Source organism: Culex quinquefasciatus, chromosome 3 (genome assembly GCF_015732765.1).
Source record: "Culex quinquefasciatus strain JHB chromosome 3, VPISU_Cqui_1.0_pri_paternal, whole genome shotgun sequence".
Classification (NCBI taxonomy): Eukaryota; Metazoa; Arthropoda; class Insecta; order Diptera; family Culicidae; genus Culex; species Culex quinquefasciatus.
Genome location: NC_051863.1, coordinates 29202006 through 29226291, shown reverse-complemented (window position 1 = coordinate 29226291; position 24286 = coordinate 29202006). Strand labels below are relative to the sequence as shown.

Below are 24286 nucleotides of genomic sequence, written 5' to 3'. Positions count from 1 at the left end.
TTAACTGCTCATAACATCAGACAGTGTTGTCATTTTTTCTGAAATTAATGTATTGCTTAAAAAAGTTGATTTTTCGAGTGATTTGAAATCCTCCCTCAACAAAGAAGGGTATAATGATGCAAAAATTATAATTTCTTTAACAAATTGTCATGACAATTGCCTCATTTCCCTCGGAAAACATCCCTTACAATCGTCAATTGTGTAAACATAATGTACAAATTAAACCCCGGTTTTCCACCTATCTCAGGAATCTCACTCATTACACCATTTCAACTCCACAAAAGTGCACTTATCGTGTCGCCAGGTTCGTTTCCCTAGTTAGCAGCGTCTCGGGTCCCAACGAACGCATTACGCAACGTTTATTTACTTCCAGCGTTTTAAACAAACAACAATTTCACATTTTTCGTTGAATCGCACTTTTCCGCGCACTCCACCGCTAGTGTGTCGCAAGAGTCTTCAGGAAAAGCGGCCATTGACATTCCCGCGGGTCGCGTAGCTTTCACAGGATGCTGGAAGTTCCCCTGCTGGGCAGTCTTTCGAAAAACACGGGGTAAAAGTTGTTCTTTGACAATTTTGTTTTTTTTTTATTGCTTATAAACTAAGAGAAGAAAATTCTGGGATTTATCTGAGAGAAAATTGACCTCAACAAATTGTGTTCATTCGTTCATTGTGACAGTTCATGCCCACTGAGAGTCAAAGATCGGTTTATGACCTACGTAATCTAATCGAGCTGTGGTAGCCGATACTGTAAAGACGCTGCATTGTTGAGTCGGAGATCTCGGGATCGATTCCCGCTATTGACACTTTTCGATTTTTTTATGATGAACTTTTTTTACTCAACAAATGATTGTTGTTTTTGTTTTCAAATTATATTCAAGAGTTTTTTCACAACTCTGCCTTCAAGCTCCACTCCATGCAAGAAGAGGAAGTGCTTGGATCCTCTTCTTTTTCTTCTTCTTTTTTCCGCTGAGCTGAGCGGTGTTAGTTTCCATTCTGGCGCCTCCATCGCCAGAGTAGACGTCTCCTCTAGCAAGGAGTTTGTGCTCGGAATGTGTCACACACCATCATCGACGACGACGATGGCGAACTGCCACTTTCCATCTCCAGGAGCGAAGTGAGCGAGAAGAGTGTCGGAAGTCGGAAACGGGAAGCCATTGCGCGTCGCACATCCTGCCAAGAGGATGCTGGAATTTAATGTAATGTATTGGTTGAGCTGGTTGGGATGTTCACGGGTTGTGCGGTTTCATGACTTTATTTTTTATATAATGACAGTTTCTTCAAAAATTGATGTTAAGGTGGTATTACATTTCAGCTAACTTTATTTGCAAATTTGATAAGACACCTGACACTTTGACAGTTTAATAATTTCTAAACAGTTTGATGTGATTTCTAGCAAACTTTCAAATGTTTCAAACGTGTGAGTTTTGTTGTTTGCGAACAAAGTTTCCCGTAATGTAATACCACCTTAATTGGGTCCTAAAATGAAGCTTAGATTGCTGATATTATTGTTCACAGCGATAAAGCTTATTTTTCTGAGTACAATGACCCTTTGTACGACCACAAAGAGTTTAAAATGGATTTTTAAATCAATTTTGAAAAATTAACCTCGCGGTCCTCCTTGACAGAAAAGCTCCTACTTGACAGCTCGTTCCAAGGGGACCATAGTTGATCCATCGAAAAAATGTTGTCCTGTCAATATTTTTTTTGCATTAAAATGAAAAAAAGTGATCAGAAATGGTTTTTAATCGTGTTTTTTACCGTTGTATATGAAAATTGGCATAGGGCTTTAGTACCCAATTCAAATTTCATGGTTCGAGTCTTCGCCTATAAAATTTTGAGCATCCCTACAAGAAAAAAAACCAGAACACCGGCAAGGTCTGCGAAAATGGCAAGAAAATAGACCATTTCTTCGTGCCGGGTTCCGCCAGCCACGTTCCAATCATGAGGAACCAACTGATCTAGATTTGGTTCGCCCGTACTTGCCGTTTGCACAACAGGCAAAGGCTCAAAAAAGATTATATGAGGGTGGGAATCCCCATCACCATACATAGAGATGTACACGTTGTAGTGATGTAGCAAGGGCAGACAATTTCAAATGACAGTGATTACGAGTATGGCCCAGAATAAGAGAGAGAAAACCATAAGAAAAGGACTACAAAAATCTCAAGGAGACGGAACGTTATCGACATCTTCTGAGGGTTTTTGGGAAAAGGGTGGCTCGTTTTTTTTTTACTAAATTTGACTATTTTTTTTGTCTTTTAACCATTCTTTGAAAGGAATGCATTCCAAATGTAAAAAAAACCATATCAAATTTGGTATAAAAAAATCAGGTGGCACCACCCTAGTGCAAACATAGTTCAAGATGAAAATGAGCCCCAAACGGAAACAGCTAGGGCAAATAAGATGACGAAAGAAGTTGGCTGGCGTTGTACTAAAACATTACCAAGTGGAATGCTATCGAGCGTGCAACGGACGGATTCACGATGGTACCGCCAGGAACTACCCAACTGTTGAAGGGACGCAAATTTGTGCGACAATAGTTGGTTGGGGGGATTTGTCTCACAATTGAACTTGTAGAGTGCAGTTAAGTACTCCCTTTTGCCCTAATTTTTTGGTACAAATTTCCAAAATACGTACAAAATAAGTGTTTTATGACCTAATGAAATGTTAAGATTGATTTTTATCTTCCAAAATTATTTGTTACGAAGAGAGCAGAAAAATTTACAGTATCATTTTTAACTTAGAAAATCGAACAAATATTTTTGTGAGCAATTTAATCTTTAAGAAATTGAAAAAAGATATTTTTTGTTAGTTTTTCACAGAAAAAATCTAACAACATAACAACGTTGCACGTTATTGAATAAATTGTTAAATCGATTGCAAATTAAAATTTAAATATATTATACAAAAATTAATTCCTGAATTAAGCGCCAAAAAATGCATTTGGGTCATTCCATGTCAACTGAGTACATGAGTACACTTTTGGACTCGACCTTCAACGATTTGGATCAAACTTGGAGGGAACGTTCATCTATCGATAGTTAACAGAAATCCAAGTTTGGTGCTGATTTGACCATCCCTCTATTTTTGGCACCGTCCTCTTTTTTGACGATTTTCTAAAAAAACTTTTTTTCTCTTAATCATAACTCAGCGTTTTAAGAATTAAAATTTAGTTTTGACCAATTCCTTATATTTAAATTTTTTTAATTTTATCACCATCGTGTCCATCGGACAATTTTACAGAATAATCAATGTAAACCTCGAACTAAAATGAACTATTGGCGAGATTCAGCGATTTTACTGATTTTTTTTTTTGACTTTGCGTAGCACTCTGTCAATTTGAATTCAAATCCAAAATAAGTTTCTCACATATAAAAACCGAACTATCAAACTTGTTTCAGTAAAATCGCTGTATCTCGCCAATAGTTCATTTTAGTGTGAGGTTTACATTGATTATTCTGTAAAATTGTCCAGGGAACACGATGGTGATAAAATTTTAAAAAAATATAAAGAATTGGTCAAAAAAACGAAAATTTTAATACTTAAAACGTTTAAATATAATTTTAGGGGGCATTTAAGGGTAAAATTTTTATTTTAATCGAATTCCTTGGACATTTTTTCATAAAATGCAACCTCTGAAAGTCTTTTGCCCAAATAGTTGCAAAGTTATGATTTAAAGAAAAAAAAGTTTTTTTAGAAAATCATCCAAAAAGAGGGCGGTGCCAAAAATGGAGGGATGGTCCAATCAGCACCAAACTTGGAATTTCTTTGGTCCAAATCGGTGAAGGTCGAGCCCAAAAGTTGACCTGGAATGACCCATTTTTGCAGTTCCCTGAAAAAAAAAGAAAAAAAAAGTTTCATTGATTTAACCCTCAAAATTTAATGAAATCCCAGCAAGAGAATTGAAAGCCCCGAAAAAAATACGAAATTCTAGAGCTATGAATATTCTTAAAAAAATATACCTACAGATTGGATTTACTGATCGATTTGGTGTCTTCTGCAAAAGTTGTAGAGGATTTAAAGTTGTCAAAACATTTTAGAAACGTATCGTTTTCGACATCATCTGCAGCTTTTTTTTTGATTTATTGTTTATTGCTTAAATTGCCAAAAAAGATTGTTTTTTTGCGTAATTTATTTAAAGTTTTCATCGATGCATGATGTCATATTGGCTCCCATTTATTTTAATTTTTTTCAGACGTAAAACTCTTTAAAATTCCATCAATCCACAATTTAGCGTTCTATTTGAATGATCGGAAACTCACCACAACAATTCTGATTTCACCACCGCGTTTTTACGCGCGTTTGACAGTTGCATGAAACTGTAAACAATTCGAACGATACGCATGTTCAAAACTAGATCTAGTGAAAAATAAAATGTTCCATGATTCACGTCTGTTTATCTGTGTAGAATTCGCAAAAGTTAGCAAAATATTTTGAAGACAGACAAATCAAAAAATTCAAAATCGGATAACAGAAAAATGACAAAAGATGAGGAGGTGGCAAAAAGTAAAATAAAGAGGAAAACCATAGTCATGAGAAGTCAAGTATTTGAAAAGAAAAATTTAAATTAGAGAGTTTAAATGATATTAACAAATCAAAAACACAAGTCATTAATCCAAAAATTCTTTTTTTGATCTTTAAAATTGTAACATTGATCACGTTTTGTTATATTAATTATGATTTTAATTAAATCTAAATCAACTTTCTTAAAGGTATCCTTAAATCTCTCAAATGGCGCCACGTGATTGACTTGACCAAGCTTGCCATCTTCTACGTTGACAAGATTGCATGTAATTTATTCACCTTAATCACCTTGGCCCCGCACTTGGCCCGCACACCGGAAGTGTGGCAAGTGACGTCTTACGAGCTTCGATCCCCCCAAGACTCGGTAACTTCCTCGGAGTGGAAAAACTTTCTGGAAAATCTCCTTTTCCTCCCACTTCGCCTTGATGGAAACCCAACTAAACGGTGTCCCGTTTTAAGCCCGAGAAGATAAATTAATTAATTCACTGATTATGATCTTCATCTTGCCTCTCGCTGTTTCTCGTCATAAACACTGTTGTGTGCTCTCTTCTTCGAAGGAAAGTCAACCGCTGATGATGTTGCCTACTTTCAGGAGATCAGCCCAAATTTTTGGCACACAAAAAGGTCAAAGTGGATGGCGGTAACCACGCGATGATGATGATGATAAAGATGAAAAGCTCGAGCTTTTTTTCGAGAGGGGGTGGGGAGGGATCTTACCGAAACTTTGCCAGCGGCTTATCTCTCTTTTCGGCCTGGAATGACTTTGGCCCGGAAAAGTTTTGCCACAATAAACCTTAACCGCATCAGCACGATTAGGGAGAAGCTGGGCCCCGCAGGAAACAGCCTGTGGGATAATACATTTTAACAGACTGTGCGGGAAAGTTACGGGGAGGGGAGGGGCCTACGAAAACTTGTCACTATTTATGAGCTTTTAGGGGCTGTTTAAGGCCGGATGACTGAAAAGTTTGAGGGGAATCTTTTCGGGGATGGGTTTTTGGGTGCCAATTGTGGAACAGATAATTAAAAATAAAACAGTAATTTTGTAAAGAAATGGTTCTTCCAAATTCACCAATCACTTGTCATAAATGTCACCAAAAAACTTATTGGAAATGTCAAACGCGTGTGGTGAATTATTAGCTACAGTGGTGAGTTTCCAACTATCCAAATTGACCGCTAAAATTTTGCTCCATGGACTTTGATAGAGATTCACGTATGTTATCTGTGTTAGATGCTACAAACAACCTTCATTTTTGTTCAATCCTGCCAATAACGCCACAACTTTTCGTTTAACGAGAAAACCTACGGAATTCGCATACTTTTCTTCTCAACCAACCACGGAAAAGGTGAAGTCATACCAGTTCTGTCAACAAAGAAGGTCTCAGCATCGTGTGACGTCCTCACAACCCACGCAGAAAATAAAAACTCTGTGAGAAAAAATGTGTGTGAAAGTATCTCTTTCTACAATGTACATTCCACACTACGACACACACACACACGCGGATCGTTGTTTCACTCAATTTCGCTACAAAACGCCACACGTGCTGACCGCACCATGTCGGTGCGGTGCGTGCGGAATGTAAACAAACTTGCTGCTGGTGTTCAACCTGAGCGCGCTCACTCTAATTTGAGTACATTGTGTGAAACCCAGCGCGAAAAAGGTTTTCTTAATTTAGCGTGTTGCTTTTGACAGTTTGGTGCGGCACGATCGACGCGACGCGTCGACCAGCGGCGTCCTTGGTTGTTTGTTGACATTGCAAAAATCAATCGTTTCGGCGTTAATTCTTAGCTTTCAAGAAATATGATCACAATTTAGCGAATAAAAACGGCAGCAGTTTCCGGCGGGGTCGTCACTAAGCACAGTCTTCGACCGGAAGATTGGATCTCGTCAAACGGGCCACGCGAGTGTTGATCTCTGCGGCAGGTTCCCTCCGGGAACGAAAGGCATTATTAGTGCGCCGGAAGTTTGGATGCCAGCGGCACGCCGGGTTGATCTCCACGCAGAACGTGGTATAATAATTTTTCAATTAAGTCATGCCGGGTTGTTTGGCCATCGCTGAAGGGAAGATTACCGGCAAGAAGAACCAGAAGAGCGGAAAACAGTGTTATTTACCCTCAATTTCGACGCGCTCTTATTTGAGTAGCCCTTCGCTTCTTCGGACCTCTCTCTCTGTCTGTGTGTGTGTATAATTTGATGAGATTGTATCGAAATTTAATCGAGCGGGAATCATTTTCATGCCCGATTGATTGTTGTTTCCGACGATCAGCAGTGTGGAGTGGAGAGATCAAAGCAAGATGATGATGAAGATGAGAGGCAGTTAAGTCTCGCGAAGGGAAATGAACCCATGATTGATCATAAATCATTTAATGCTGCTCGGTTCGGAGCTGGATCGGTTCCCGGACGAAATTACCGGGGTGATGATTTCGGGGGCTGACCACCACCAACCGTAGTCGGTTATTAATGGACCCTCGTCCGCGTTGATTGAGGTATCATTTGAAGTGAGGTCGTTTCACGGTTTCCAAGTGGCTAATCACACCACCTCGGCGCGATTGTGTTTGCATTCGATATTGAGTTTGAAAGACGAACGAAAAGATTAAAGTCCTTTTAAGTAGCTCTGGGCTCAAAATTAATAAATAAACTGCTCTACGCCGGGTGGACAGCAGAACAAACTGCAAAAAGAAAGACACTGCAAATGAAATCTGCAACGAGAACTTGACTCTCGCAATGAGGACCGCTATGACCACCGGTCCGGAGACCGGATCCTCTGCGGTCAGAGTGCTTGAACCGAGCGCGGTCGGTAGAGAGCAAAAGTTGAATTATTAAATGCCCTGAAAATGGTTCACAGAACAAGTACTGTATAGCGCACATGTTGTGTTCACCTTCTCCGAAAGGACGGTGCCAGACCAGAAGACCAACTACTCCGGTTGAGGCGCAACGGTGTGAACTATGGGGAGAAAAAAAAGGGCGAAGCGAAACTAGCGCAAATACTTCTAGTTCAAAAACCCATTTAAACTTGGGCCGTTTAATGCTGTTAGTGGCAAATTGTTTCACACGTACTTTGCGCGTCAAATTATGAGCTTTTACTAATTTGTTCCTTTTCTGCTTTTTCGTTCTAGGTTACTATCAACCGGCTGGTCCGTTGATATCGCCCCACCTGCTGGCCCAGCCGATTCCAGTGTCCCAGCACGGTTCAGGCAGTAGCAGCAGTACCATCACCAAGCAACCACCCGAATCGGACTCCCCAGGGGTGTCCTCGCTGGTCCAGCCGCCGTCCTCCTCCACGGCGGACAGCACCGACAGCGATGTCCTGCTAACGGGTAAGTCTACTCCACGCACCGACTCAACCAAACGCCCAACTGACCTCATCCTCCTTTCCAGCGGGTGACCTCTCGTCCCGGTCACAACAGGCCGCGGCCGCCGCAGCCGCCGCCGCCTACCGGTACGGTCCGTCCGGGCCGCCCAACCTGTACCCGCGGCCCATGCAGATGCACTGTCCGCCGCCCCATCTAGCACCCAACTACTACGCGGCCCCGCCCTACAGCCAGTACCCGCCGGAGATGTACTACACCCACGCCGCCTACCCGCCGGCCCACTTCTACCCAAAGTTTGCCCAGTACTACCCGCCCAGCCGACGGTACTACCCGGCGCCCGTGGCCGGCGAGCACCTGTACGAGCAGCCGCCGCCGCCACCCTCGGCCGGAGGACCCGTGCCGCCGCCCGCCGGCGCTCAGCTAGTGCCGGCCGGGCCACCCCAGGGTCCGCCACCGCAGCACCTCGAGCACTACCCCGGTCCGCAGCCGTATCCGTACCCGGGATACGGCAGTCCGGGGCCCGGGCCCGGTGGGCAATGCTACTCGCGTAACGCGTACATGGGTAAGCAAATGTATGGAATCGCCCCCCCTTCACTTCACTTAACCCGCGTTGAGAGTTTGAGAGAGTGCTGTGTGACCGTTATCATTTCCGGGAGCTGCATGCTGATTGGTTATTTTTAGTCTGCCAAGTCGTTACAGTTTATCTTGCGGTTGAGTCATTCTAGGAGAAGCGAGCTGAAAATTTGAAATTATTCTAAACTTTAACAAAGATCAGTTGATAATGCTTTCAAATTTATTTTGCATCGAAATAATTGAACAAAACATTTTTTCATGTTTGAAGTCACGAAAACATTTATTTTGTAAATATCGCTTTCAATTTTCATCCATTTATCAATTGCCACAACCCATTGCCAACTTATCAATGAATTTAAAAATCAAATTTTCTTGAATTATGCATTGATCAATATTCCAAGTATCAATCTTTCAATTTTTAATTTTTTAATTTTTCAATTTTTTAATTTTTCAATTTTTTAATTTTTCAATTTTTTAATTTTTCAATTTTTAAATTTTTTAATTTTTCAATTTTTTAATTTTTCAATTTTTCATTTTTGTTATTTTCAATTTTTTAAATTTTTAATTTTTCAATTTTTTAATTTTTTAATTTTTCAATGTTTTAATTTTTTAATTTTTTAATTTTTTATTTTTTTAATTTTTTGATTTTTTTATTTTTTAATTTTTTAATTTTTTAATTTTTTAATTTTTTAATTTTTCAATTTTTTATTTTTTTAACTTTTTAATTTTTTAATTTTTTTATTTTTTAATTTTTTAATTTTAACTATTTTTCAATTTTTCAATTTTTAAATTTTTCAATTTTTTAATTTTTCAATATTTCAATTTTACAATTTTTCAATTTTTCAATTTTTCAATTTTTTAATTTTTCAATTTTTCAATTTTTCAATTCTACAATTTTTCAATTTTTTAATTTTTTAATTTTTCAAATTTTTAATTTTTCAATTTTTCAATTTTTCAATGTATCAATTTTTCAATTTTTCATTTTTTTAAATTTTTCAGTTTTTCAATTTTTCAATTTTACAATTTTAAAATTTTTTAATTTTTCAATTTTTTAATTTTTCAATTTTTAAATTTTTTAATTTTTCAATTTTTAAATTTTTCAATTTTTAATTTTTTTAATTTTTTAATTATTTTTATTTCAATTTTTCAATTTGAAATAAAAAAGTATAAAAATTTAAACGACAAGCAACATTTGTATTAATAAAGTGTTTTTAAATGCATTGTAGGTAAAATTTGAAAAAAACAAAAATTTTAGCTAAAAGAAACTTTTTAAGGTACTATTCATCGAAAATTCACCAAAAATTCAAAAGATTTGTTAATGAACCCAAATTTGCTAAAAATGATTCTAAACGCAGGGAAATGCATTTTAATTTGATATCAGTTGATTGCACTTGGGTCTCGTGGCGCAGGGGTAGCGGCTTCGGCTGCCGATTCCGATGATGCTATGAGACGCGGGTTCGATTCCCGCCTTATCCACTGAGCTTCTATCGGATGGTGAAGTAAAACGTCGGTCCCGGTTTCTCCTGTCTCGTCAGAGGCGCTGGAGCAGAAATCCCACGTTAGAGGAAGGCCATGCCCCGGGGGGCGTAGTGCCAATAGTTTCGTTTTCGTTGATTGCACTTAAATTTTCATTAAAAATTTGAACTTTTTTGAAAAAAAATTTTGCCCGTTGATTTTTCGGGCCGACTCTGATGGGTGGAGGGGGGTTACAAAAGCTTAAAATTATTTTTTTTGCCAGCCTTATTTTAATGTGTTATTTATTTATTTAAAATTTAATTAAAATATTAATTTAGTAATTTATTAATTTATTAATTTATTAATGTATTAATTTATTAATTTATTAATTTATTAATTTATTAATTTATTAATTTATTAATTTATTAATTTATTAATTTATTAATTTATTAATTTATTAATTTATTAATTTATTAATTGATTAATTGATTAATTTATTAATTGATTAATTGATTAATTGATTAATTGATTAATTGATTAATTGATTAATTGATTAATTGATTAATTGATTAATTGATTAATTGATTAATTGATTAATTGATTAATTGATTAATTGATTAATTGATTAATTGATTAATTGATTAATTGATTAATTGATTAATTGATTAATTGATTAATTGATTAATTGATTAATTTATTAATTTATTAATTTATTAATTTATTAATTTATTAATTTATTTATTTATTAATTGAATCATTAATAAATTAATTAATTAATTTATAATTTTATTAATTTAGTAATTTATTAATTTATTTATTTATTAATTTATAAATTTATTAATTTATTAATTTATTAATTTATTATTTTATTAATTTATTAATTTATTTATTTATTAATTTATTAATTTAATAATTTATAAATTTATTAATTTATTAATTTATTAATTAATTTATTAATTTACTAATATATTAATTTATTAATTTATTAATTCATTAATTTATTAATTTATTAATTTATTAATTTATTAATTTATTAATTTATTAATTTATTTTTTTATTAATTTTTTTATTTATTAATTAATTTATTTATTAATTTATTAATTTATTAATTAATTTATTAATTTACTAATATATTAATTTATTAATTTATTAATTCATTAATTTATTAATTTATTAATTTATTAATTTATTAATTTATTTATTAATTAATTTATTAATTTATTAATTTATTAATTTATTAATTTATTTATTTATTAATTTATTTATTTATTTATTTATTAATTTATTAATCAATTTATTAATTTACTAATATATTAATTTTTTAATTTATTAAATCATTGATTTATTAATTTATTTATTTATTAATTTATTAATTTATTAATTTATTTATTTATTAATTTATTAATTTATTAATTTATTAATTTATTTATTTATTAATTTATTAATTTATTAATTTATTAATTTATTAATTTATTTATTTATTTATTTATTTATTTATTTATTTATTTATTTATTAATTTATTAATTTATTAATTTATTTATTTCATTTATTAATTTATTAATTTATTAATTTATTAATTTATTAATTTATTAATTTATTAATTTATTAATTTATTAATTTATTAATTTATTAATTTATTAATTTATTAATTTATTAATTTATTAATTTATTAATTTATTAATTTATTAATTTATTAATTTATTAATTTATTAATTCATTAATTTATTAATTTATTTATTTATTAATTTATTTATTTATTAATTTATTAATTTATTTATTTAATTTATTTAATTTATTAATTTATTTATTTATTTATTAATTTATTTATTTATTTATTTATTTATTTATAAATTTTTTAATTTACTTATTTATTAAATTATTAATATACACTCAACCCCCAGTGGTTGGTCACTTTTTCGTTTGACACTTTTTTAGTTTGTACCCCGTTGGTTGGTCAAAGTCAAACTAAAAAATGACGAACTGTCACTTTTTACACAGCGCTCACGCACACTATCACAACAATCGTTTAGTAGTGCGTGTGAATTCCGTGTAAAAGGGGTGTCAAACTAAAAAGTGACCCCGTTCGTTTGACAACAGTTGGTGTCAAACCATCGGGGTTTGAGTGTATTAATTTATTAATATATTAATTCATTAATTTATTTATTTATTTATTAATTTATTAATCTTTTAGTTTATTAATATAATAATTTATTAAATAATTTATTTATTTATTATTTAAAAAAATTAAACAATCGTCTTTGGGAGTGTGGGCAGACGTAATTTTTTTCAGTCGATTTTGTTGGCCTTTACTGACCAGATTTTGTCCGGGTTTTTTCCATTTGGTCTGTTTTGAAATCACATAAGTCCATTTCGAAAATTGCAAAGATTGGTGAAGTCCTTCAATGGTTTTGCCAAAAAACAATTTTGCCATTATTAAACTTTAGCTTTCGTAGTGTTTGCGATTTCAAGGTTTTTATAAAGAAGCATATATTTTTTGTAATTAAAATTAGCTTCCGAGAAATTGGAAAGTTTTTTTTTGTTCCAGTAAGCTGACAAATGATGAATATTCGATGAAGAAACCAATTGAGTTACTGTCCAAAGCTCTGCTCAGACTTTGAAAGAAAACAAATATCCTTTTTATCATGTTTCGAGTGTGTCCATTTTTCATTCATTTCATTCATTATCACATCATTTAAACTCAATTGAAGCCACATCTTAATCACTATTTTGTCCTCTCTTCACTAATAGATGCACACTACACGACCAACTGTCCTTGTCCGATGCAGTCGTGTCCAAAAAACGTCAATGCTGGGTCCCTTATTGGTATCAAAGCCAGTAAGGGCCCAGTAACCACCACTGCAACCCCCATCCCCCATCATATCGCATCGTCGGCGTCGGCCTCCACCAACAACTCTAGCACGGCCGCCGTCCAGATGTCGCCGTCGTCGTCGTCCACCTGTACGACAACGGCCTGCAGCACCGAGCCGATCGTGATCTCGTCCGGTTCGTCCACGTCTTCGTCGCCACCGCCGCTGGACATTCACAGTCCGATCGTGGCGACCTCCGAACCGGTGGTCACGACCACCGTGGCAACCGTCACGACGACTGTCCCAACAACCACTGAACCAAATACCAGTCCCAAGGTTAAGCCCGAAAGTGACCTGCACCAGTATAACAGTTATCACTACCACTACCCGCACCGTCCGTCGGCACCGCCCCCAACCCATCCCCTGCACAGCAGTTACATCCCGGTGGGCGTTGTCGAGGTCAAGCAGGAACCGGTGGCACCGCCGCTGGAACCCACGGCCGATAGCAAGACCACGAAAAACATTCCCAAGCTGCTTCCGCTGGTAGTCAAGCAGGAGATCACCGAGGTCAAGCAGGAACCCCAGCCGGTTACGATGACGGTGGTCAGCTGCAAGAAGGAAGACTTTGAGGAGAACGGACCGGCCATGACGCCGGACCTGCTTTTGGACGAGGCCCTGATCAAGAAGGAAGCACTGGTCTCGGAACTGGTGCACCACCAACTCGACGACAAACGTATCCTATCCGATATTCTAACCGCGGAAGCTAATCTGATAACCGGTAAGACTCTAGACAACCTTAGCGTTAGTAGCGTTAGCAGTAACAACCAGAACAACAACAACAGCAACAACAACAGAAGTAGCATTAGTAACGAGAAAGTACAATTAGTCGATAGTATCCTACCTGAAATTCCGGCGTCCACGGTCAAGCGGAGACCGCTGCTGGTCGCGTGCAAGAAGTCAACGCCGAAAAAGTCACCCCCCAATAGCTATAAGAATCTGATCAAACGTACAAATCTGAGCGGTGACGAGGGCGGTGAAGCAACAACGGCGGAAGCTGGTGACGAACCGACCATCACCGTGCTCAGCGATGACGATGACGAACTCGAGGAAGACGACGACGAGGTGGTGGTCACATCGACTCCGGTCAGTCGGAAGCCCAAACGGACGCAAGGCAAGCCGCGGAAGCTGCTCAAGCGAACGCGGCGGGTTTTCGGGGCGGAACAGCTGCGCCACCTGCAGACGCTCAACCGAAGCGTGCTGAAGACGAAGCGAGTGCGTCGACTAGTGAAACGGCCATCGTGCGTGCCGAGGAACCCTGCGGTTCCGGAAGTGGCGATCGCGGTGAAGGAACCAACCCCGGTGGAACCCGTTGAAGTGCAGGAACTCCGCGAGGAACCTCCCCGGCCGATGTCGAACGTCGATCTCACGATCGACCTGGTGGCGAAGGGTTACTTCTCCGAGCCGGAGTTCACCGAGCAAGCCAAGTCACGCTCGGTTAAACGGCTCAAGCAGCAAGAGGGTCGTTCCCAGTCCGAGCAGCATCGGGGCTCATCGAAGAAGGCCACGCTGCAGCTCGATGACCCACTGGACATGACTGAGCCGACGAAGGGCAAGTCAGCTAAGAAAGCCAAGAAACGGGCCGCGCCCAAGCCGTCAAAGCAGAACGGCAAGAAACGAGCTACCTCAACGCCGTTGCCACCGGAGGTGGTGGAAGATCAGCCGGGGGTGAACCCTCCGCTGGATGTGAGTGCCATCGATGTGGAACCTACCGCTGCGGCGGTAGACGATCGCGAAACGGACTTTGACGACGCGGCCACGATGCTGGTGGACGACGACATGATGAGCGTAGACACCAACACCATGATCAACCGGCACAACAACAACAACAACAGCGCCGTTGAGAACAAGAACGCCGCTGGCACGGACCCGCTGCTGGAGGAAGATCCGCTGACCGTGGAACCAACGACGACCTGCGTGACGACCGCGGAGTTGTCTACCCAAGTGGAAGATGATCGTCTTCCGCAGCCAACGGAGGTCGCCGTCTTCGAAGAAGACGACGACGAAGACGAGGAGGAGGAGATCATGCTAGCTAGGAGATTCGCCAAAAAGAGTGGAGGCCTCAAGAGCCGAACGTCCCGATCGCGATCCAAGTCAAAGTCGCGCAAATTTAGCACCAAGAAGCGCCACCGGCCGACGCGCGTCCCCGAGGTCGAGGAGATTATCGTGCCAAGGAAGAGCAACAGTGTGCCGCGCTGGAGCAACGGATGGACGTGGGAGGGGCAGCCCTTCCAGGGCAAGGTGTTCCTGAACGTAAGTTCTACCTTACATAAGCGCACTTTTAAGCGTTTCTAATCATATCTCAATCTTCTAACAGAGCGACGACCCACCGGTCACGCGAACCTGCTACCCGGCGATGCGCCACTCCGAGGGGGACATCATCCGGCCGCGGGATAGCGTTCTACTGCGGGCCGGTAGCAAGCGAGCTGAGTTGCCATATGTGGCCAAGGTGGCGCATCTGTGGGAGAATCCGGAAGACGGTAAGGAAATCCCCCCGATTAACTCTTGTTCAGTGTACAAACTAAAATTTTATCTATTTTTTTAGGCGAAATGATGATGTCCCTGCTGTGGTACTACCGGCCCGAACACACCGAACAAGGTCGGCAGCCGGTGGACGGACCGGACGAGGTGTTTGCGTCGCGCCACAAGGACCACAACAGCGTCGCCTGTATCGAGGACAAGTGCTACGTGCTGACGTTCAGCGAGTACTGCAGGTGAGAATGAGGGTCTGAAATAAAAAAAACGTTACTAAATCCACACTTAGGTGGTTGGTGCCTTCCTCACGTTTAGAGGGTAATGCTATCCAAAATAGACACGCACCTTTCTGTGTTTTATCATTTTGACTCATTATTCATACTATCAGATTGGGTCGTCAGTAGTCATAATTCAGGGCACTTATTTGCTTACAACTTTCGATAGGGTTATTAAATCTTCAATCTGATGGACTTGGAAGGTCTTTTGATTACCTATCCAAAGATAGGTCACATGATAGATCCAGACAACGTTTTCATCGCAATATCTGAGATCCGGACACCAAAAAGTGCATAAATAACACTTATGTGCTTATAACTTTTGATAGGGTTGTTAGATCTTCAATTTTTGAACTAATTGGAAAGGTCTTTTTAAAAATGTATAACATGGTGGGTTTTCTTACAAAACTCACCAGTTTTACAATCTTCCGAACGTTTGGTAAAATCGTTGTTAGCAAAACTTTTTAAGTACTTTACTAAACTTTATAAATATCAAAAGAGACTTATGGAACCCCAAGACGGATCAAAATCCCACGACACACACAGACATTTGCTCAGAATTTGTTCCTGAGTAGATACGTATACGTGAAGGTGGGTCTATGAGGTCAAATTAAGATTTTGTTTTTTTCGAGTGATTTTATAGCTTTCCTCAGTAAGGTGAAGAAGGCAAAAGGGTCCAATTGAAAAGGTTGGTGATATTTGTACTTTTTTGTGTAATTTACATGTAACTTTTGTAAGGAATCCAAATTCCAACAAAAATCGTTAAAGTTGCATGTTGTCAATATTTGCTCTTTTAAAATGTAAGTCTTGATTCCTAGAAAAAGATCATAAAATTTCACAAATATTCAATTTTTCAACATTGAAAACTCGACCATTAACCTCTGAGATATAGGCATTAGGAAATGGAGGAACAGCTTTTCAATTTGAATCGTTTTTATATTTACGCAAGCTAATTTACTATCAAAGTTTCTACCATCCAATTAACCACGCTGAAAAAATATTCTATTTTCATTTGAGCAATGTAATTAATCTTATATTTGCAAGCCCATACAATTTAAATGTTGTCAAAGGCAAATTTATGGGTAAAAATATTTTCAACACTGAAAAACAAGTCTGTCTTATAGAAATTGCCAAAAATCTATTTAAAAAAAAACTTTTAAAACCGCTGTATGTTCAAAAGGATAGGACATAGAATAATGGTCCCACCATAGGTTTTTGAAAATTTTTACGTTTAGACCACTGTTCAAATTAACAGGTTTATTAAATGTTTTTTGTATTTATTTTTAGAAGTAGGGTATGTCTCTCCTTTAGGTTGTTTTCGGCTCAGCAGTCAGAGAAAAATTCAAAAACTTGTAGTTTTGCCTTTTTTATTCCGGCGTTTCGACGCAATATGTTGTCTTCTTCAGGGGATTCTGTAGGGACTTTAACAACAAACATACCAGTAAAATAATCATCAAGTCAATATATGTCTCTCCTGAATTTTTTGTGAGTCTTTTTATAATTGCTTAGGCTATTTCCTCAAAAATTTTGAACGAACAAAAATCGTGACACCACCTTAAAATTTAACTTTTAAACTTGGAAATGGAAAATCTCATAGAAGTGGCGTGAATTTTTCTTTCAGTGTCTACAAGTTTGTCTTTGGCCACGTTTTGATGCGATGCAACGGCTTTGAGATACAGTTATTTTTGAATTACAAAATACAAAAAAAATAACTTACGCCCTTCTCAAATGATATTTTCTCTCATATCTAATGATTGGGATATTTTACAGCTATACAACTCAGCACAGGAAAGACCAAACCATTTCACGAAAAATGAAGGTCAAATCATTTTTCTCTGATGAACTCTCGCATCAGTGAGAGGAGGTGAAATACGATAGAAAAAATCTGTCCTGATATTTTTTTTACAGAATTTCAACTCCTCTTAAAATTTACTTCTTTTTGTTAACAAACAATGTTCATGTGCGAAAAATACAAACGTAGTAAAGTAGTGACGGAGAAATTCCATCTGATGATCCTGCAGTTGTTTTTTGCGTTTCTTTTTAGCGATATTTTGCGCATGAGAGAGAAGAGGCAAGTTCTCTTTCGAATTTATCTCTTAGTGAGCGTCAGAAAAAAAATCTTTTGATTGAGATTCTCTGATCGCTGACACCTTAAACCTTGAATAAATATTATTCAACACCAATTCCAGAGTTTATTTTTATTTCTGTTTTTTTTTTTAAATAAGGCTCCAACAGGTTGTTGTTTTGTGATTTTTTTCTATATTTTAAAAAAATAATCCAGAGTTTCAAAATCAAAACTTACATTTTAAAAAGACCATATTTTAATATTTTAGCAACTTACAAGTGTTAGTCGCGATTTGAATAATCAGAAATATTTTGAGTAAATAATTCCGAATCAGGGGTAAAAATAAGTACAAAACGGCCTGAAATCCATTTTAAATTATTTTTTTAACAAAAATGTGCAAATATCGCCCATAAAAGATTCTCCTAATTCTTTTTATGTTCATATTACTTTTGATGAGGATGTCCGATAGTTAGTAATCAGGACTAATCAAAAATGCATTTCAAATGCCATTTTATAAATGTACTGTAATAGTAGTAGAAAAAAAAAAACGAAGTTCACCGAGTTGGATAAATACGACGAGTGCTGAAAAAATCAAGTTTTGCAACGAGTTCCATACACATGTTTTTGCAAATCGGAAAACACCCTTTGAGTGGAATAATAGGTCAAACTTACATGTATTTTGTCAATTAACAATTTTTTTTTTGAAAAGTATAATTTTTCGAAACGAGTGCTGAAAAGTTCAACTTTTCAGCATCCATTTCAGTGCTGAAAAGTAGGACTTTTCAGCATTTATTTTGAAAATAGTTTCTATTCGATTTTGTTATTTTTGGTTCAGAAAAGTAGGCTTTTTCATCGTTCAAGAATGACAGGAAAAGTAAGTAGTTTCATGGCGGAATTGCAAAAAACGCTTTTGAAAATTATTTTTTGCAATTCCGTCATGAAACTACTTACTTTTCCTGTCATTCTTGAACGACGAAATAGCCTACTTTTCTGTACCAAAAATAACAGAATCGAATAGCAACACTTTTCAAAATAAATGCTGAAAAGTTCTACTTTTCAGCACTCAAATTGGTGCTGAAAAGTTGAACTTTTCAGCACTTGTTTCGAAAAGTTACACTTTTCAACATTTTTTTTTGATTTAAACGATTTATTGACAAAATACATGAAAATTTGACTTAAAATTTCACTCATATGTGTTTTTTGGAATTGCAAAAAATGTTGTATGGAACTCGGTGAACCTCGTTGGATAAATGTACGACTCGTGCTGAAAAAATCCTCTTTTTGCAACTTGTTGCATAAACTACTATTTTTTTTTTATTTATTCCCCATTTTTTTTTATTGAGATGTTAAACTTTTTCATACTTTAAGTTTTTAATAGCAACGACTTAAATATATTTTTAGCGGCGTTTTATAAAATTCAAACATAATTTAATTCAACTTTCCCTTTTCTCCTCCCCCCGGTAGATTCCGCCGCCAGCTGCGCGGCTTCGAGGAGAACATCGACGAGCAACCGTCGATCGTACCGCCGCTACGACGCGAGAATCCCCGCCTGCCGCCCTCGATCGTGTCGCCCGAGCTGGTCATGTACTGCCAGCGCGTGTACGAGTTCCGGCTGAAGCGCCTGCTCAAACAGCCCTCCTAGTGCCGGCGTCTGGTGGTCGAACGCCGAACTTCGTCGGCGCCAAAACCACCCGGCCAGCAGCAGCAGGAGGTAGCGCCTTTGGCTGCTTCTTCAACAACTTTAACTGTACCATTGTCGGAAACACAACAACAACCGGAAGCAACAACAATCAGCAGCAAATCACATATCCGCAAATGAATGTGTTGGGATTGGCCGAAGGTGGAGCGATTGACTCCAAGAATTCCCCCCACCACCACCACCCCCTTTCCAGTTATTTAATTATTGCACTTGTTTTAGCGAGTTCTAGTCCAGGGGAAGAATCGGGAAATTGAGAGAGAGGGGGAAAAGAAGCATTCGTGGAATGGAAGAAGGAAGCGTCTAACAAACGGACAAATTTTAGGGAAAATCAACGCAGCAATTCCAAAATCGTAACTTTTACGTACTTTTTGCCGCTATTATTTATCTTCAGCAACCAGGTTTTTTTTTCTTGGCTCGATTTCTTTTTTTCTACTGTATTATTTATAATCTTTTTTGAATGTATATATTTTACTGCTCGTTTTACAACTTTATACATTTACTGTCAAGTGCTTATATATTTTGTTATTGCTTTACAACAGTTAATAATATTATTTGTATATACACTTCCTTTATACATATTATTTTCCTCAAAGTTTACAGCACAGAAAAGTATGTGTTAAGCAAGCAAAATCAAAATCTATTCTAAAGGCAAACAGTAACACACACACGCAGTAACTAAGCAAAACTAAACATTATTAAACATGAACCGAGAAATAAAACAAAACAAAACTTTTGAACGATATTTATTGTTAGTGGCAAGGCAATTTAGGAAACACAACTTGTAGGCATGAAGTAATTTGGCAAAAACAAACTGAAATTAACTAACCAAAAAAAAACAAAGACACATCAGCGGCGATATTGAATTAAAGTACCAGTTTAGAAACGGAAAGTTAGGACGAAAGCGTTTGCGTTTAGGTTGCGGTTGAATTCCTTGTTTGGCGCACAAACATTTGAGGTGGCAAGACGGTTGTTTGAATTAGTTATTTACAATAAAAAAGCATTGTAGCGTGAAATTTTTCGAGCAATTCAAAATCAAAACGACTTTTTTCTGAAAGTTTGACCGAAATTCGTTCGTGAAGGATTTAAAAGAATAAAAAACAAACATAGATTATGGAAAAATCTCTCTCCGTGAGAATCCCATTTGGTCTCTTTGAAATTCTCGAACGAAAAGCAACAATCTTCGTTAAATCATCGTAAAATGAGTGAAACTCACAAGAATCGGATTCTACAGGAGAGAGTTTTTTGCTTCTCCCTCGAGAGAGAGAGAGAGAGAGAGAGAGAAACTCTCTCAGAGAAAGATTTTCAACTTCTACGGCGGATCAATGACGAATGCAGTTGTATTTTCTTCATCGTCTCGAACTCCGATTATATATCTAGCGATACCATTATCGTCAATACTGTAATCTGAGGCAATTCGTGAGAGCTATTTTATTCATGTTTTAATTTAAATTCTGATATTTTCTTATTTCTGTTTTATATCACCGATTTCCAAATTCTAGGATAACCCGAGCAGATGGAAATAACTTGGGAATAATATTTTTTGATATTTGAAAATACAAGGCCAATAACATGTTATGTTATGTATAACAAGATTTGTTATTCGTCGGTAGGATTTTTTTTTTTGTTATTGGATTGTTATTGTAATAACTGTCTAATAACATTTTTAGTTATTCTTCGAACAAATCTTTGTTATTATTTTTTGTTATTTTAACAACTAATCCGGTCATCCCAATAACAGTTGAAGTTATTCTTCCATAACAGTTGTTTTTGCTTTCAATCAATATCAGACTAATAACAAATTTTGTTATGATAACATAAACTATTATTCAACTCTTATGCAAAAATGGATTTTTCAAGAAGAATCCATAACATTTTCTGTTATTATAACAATATTTGTAATTGAAATGGCATGAATTTAGTTATTACCGTCTGCCCGGGAAATGTTCTGAAAACTAGACAGACAGATTTATCCCAATTAACGGTATCCAAGCAGGCGGGAATAACATCTCATTAACGAAAATCGATAAATTCAAGCAAAACAATGCAAATGTGCCAAAAACTGCTCACGCCATTTGTTATTTAGCCCATCTACATGGTTTGGCTTGGGTTGTAGTTGTTGGGATGATCGGTCAATGTCAATAACAGAAAAACGTACTGAAAATAACTTAAAAATAACAAACTTTGTTGTTGCAATAACAATTTTATGACTTAGATGTTATTTATTTGTTATTAAAATAATTTAGGATTTAATTTTTCTGCCAAATTACCATAAATTTTAATGTCACGATTGTTTGTTCGAAACACTGATTTTTTTCAAGTTCTGCCTATTTTTCAAAATGTTTTCCTTAAAATATCTAATAAAAAAAATACTATTATAAAATCAAGCCAATTTTGTTGCGTGAGACAAAATAAACTGACTGAAAATTTAAATTTCTTGGAAATTTTATTGAAGTGTTGAAAATTGTGATTGTTAACTATTTAAAATACATTGCATGTCTAACAATAATGGCACTTTTATAATTTAAGCAAATTTTGAGTTTGATACCACAGATTGGAAAAAGACACCAACACTTTAGGAAAAACATTATTTTCAAAAATTAAGTGATATTTTGCATGTTTTCTGGAGTAGCAAAATTATAATCATGTTTAAAGCATTTTGTGACACTTTTTGCTTCAAAATTCAAGATCTTTTTTTGCCGGTTTATTTTTTTTTAATTTGAGTATAAGGTTTTTGAAATAATGGAATTTTGTAAAAAAAAATTAGCATGTATTTGTATAAATTGTGAATAGGTTGAAAAACATGTTTTTGATGATTTTCGTGAAACTTCATCTTAAAGGCTAGTACGGAGATCGGAAGGAAAGGGGTCAAGAAACAGCTTTACGAACAGCAGAACAAAGGAGAGGGAGCGATTTCTTGGGGCTTTTCTTCACCCTCTTTGACTTGCTTGCGCTGCCGCTGCTGCCCATTTGATTTTTTTCTTGACCGGTTCCTTCCGAAGTGCGTATACCGCTTAAATTACATTGACATCCTTTTGTTCGATTATTTAAAAAAAAAAATATTTTTGAAATTGATTCAAAAATTGAGTTAAGATTTGATATTTTGTACTTTTAGCACTTTTAACATTTAAAAATGCAAGAAAGCAACAATGTTTGTTTTGAAAACATGGACATTTGTTATATTTTTTGTAGAAATTGAGGCAAAAACTGTCAAGAGATTATTTGTGAAAATATTCAATAATGACCACAGTTGTAATTTTTACCATATTTAAAAAAATATCGCATTTTTCGCATAATCGAGTTTTTTGATACCGTCATCTGGGGTGAATCGAGACATGGGACGAATTGGGACAGTTGTTTTAGCAATGTTGCAGTCTAATATTTTGATATTTTCGAATGGTTTCGGACAGACCAGTTTCAGTGCAACAAAATGTGTACAAATTTGAAACATTCAACTGCATTGAAAAGTGCTGTCCCTATTAAGACTGTTGTCCCAATTCGTCCCAGATGACGGTACCAGTTATAAAGGGTGTTGCAAAACATTTTCCAAATCATGAGTTTCACAAAAATAGTGTATTTGGGAAATACAGAATTTTGGGAAAATTATGGCGTTTTGTTAAAAAATCAATTAAGCGACAATTCATGTAAAATTTAGATTGTATTAAATTTAGACTTTGAAAAAAAGTTTAAAATTGGGGTTTTTGCAAAAGTTTGAAAATATTTAATGTTTAAAAATTAAAACTCATTTTTTTTATAATTCATTAATGTCAATGTAGAAAAAAATAATCCATGTTAATTTGGGATTGAAAAATTGATTGAAATCCATGTAAATTTTGATTTATATAAAAGCAACATTGCAAAAAAAAAACAATAGAATGATTTGTATTATTTGTATTTATTTCGTGAAAAGATAGAATGATAGTTTATGTTGGGAAATTTGTAAGATTGTTGAAAAAGTGGAAATGCTATTACAATTGTTCGAAATTATACTTTTTTTATTAATATTATTACTCCTTCGGTCCTTATTGCATTAATAGAGGAACAAAACAATAATGCAAGTTTTGTTGTAAAAATGATGAATCATAAATTACGAAAAATTAATTTTGGTCCAAATGGTGTGAATTTTTGGAAAATTGCTTAGATAAACGGTTTTAATTATCGTACACTATTGACGAAAATGGTATCAGCGACAAAATTATCAAAGTCGTTGACGATGACGATAATTTCATCGTTATCGTCATAAATGCGGTGATAACCTTCATCAATTACAACATTAATTGCCACACACAAAATTACCCAACAAGTTCAACCCAGTTCCCATAGCGAAAGAAAAACTCGATATTTAAAATAATTCTTTGCGAGCAGTGCGAAATTTAAACAATTTAGTTAAGGCAAGTTTAAAACAAACAACAACAAAAAAACAGTCACAATAAATAGAAACAGCGGGGGCGCAAAACCAAGCAAACTAATAGTAATTGTTATCGCTAAATACTACATGGGTAATAAGTATCAGTACCTTATTATTTGAAATTACCTATCAGAGAAAATTAAATTAAAAAAGAAGAAATGCTGAGTATATTAAACAAAATATTATTATATATTAAAGTAATAAAACGTGGAAACACGCAAACACACACACACAAGAAAAATATATACAATTATACAGTAACAAGAAGAAAAAAAACTAGTGAACAAACAACAATGAAAGTGTAAGTAGAATAGGAAAGGACAATTACACAATTACCTAAACTAAAAATACCACACATTTACGAATGGAACAACCAACCAATCCCTTTTAGCACGGTGAACCCCACATCAACCACCTTTTTCCAGGGCTAAAGTCCCCTCCTCCTGACGAATTCAATTCAATCGGTCGGTCGGTTTCGTTTACAACAGGAAGCAAACTTTTCTCCAACCTTTTTCCAGACTTCCCGTTTGGGAAATCCGAACTCTAGCAACAAAAATCGAGCATAAATAAAGGCAAAATTTCAAGTTTCGACAGCATTTGGAGCCTCTAGTAGAATAATCAGCAGGAACAAAACCCAGTAA

The 24286-nt window shown here is 36.0% G+C and overlaps 1 protein-coding gene across 2 annotated transcripts in view; it reads left to right on the top strand.

Moving 5' to 3' along the window:
• The window catches only part of LOC6050290 (titin), a 293026-nt gene extending 272760 nt beyond the window's left edge, over positions 1-20266 (top strand). For both annotated transcript variants that reach the window (XM_038265416.1, XM_038265415.1), the window contains 6 exons: positions 7639-7839; positions 7901-8395; positions 12611-14979; positions 15044-15206; positions 15272-15440; positions 19006-20266. In XM_038265416.1, the coding sequence (XP_038121344.1) occupies positions 7639-7839; positions 7901-8395; positions 12611-14979; positions 15044-15206; positions 15272-15440; positions 19006-19183 (3575 nt within the window). In that variant the 3' untranslated portion in view covers positions 19184-20266. The remainder of the gene's footprint in view (positions 1-7638; positions 7840-7900; positions 8396-12610; positions 14980-15043; positions 15207-15271; positions 15441-19005) is intronic.
• Positions 20267-24286: the final 4020 nt, after the last annotated feature.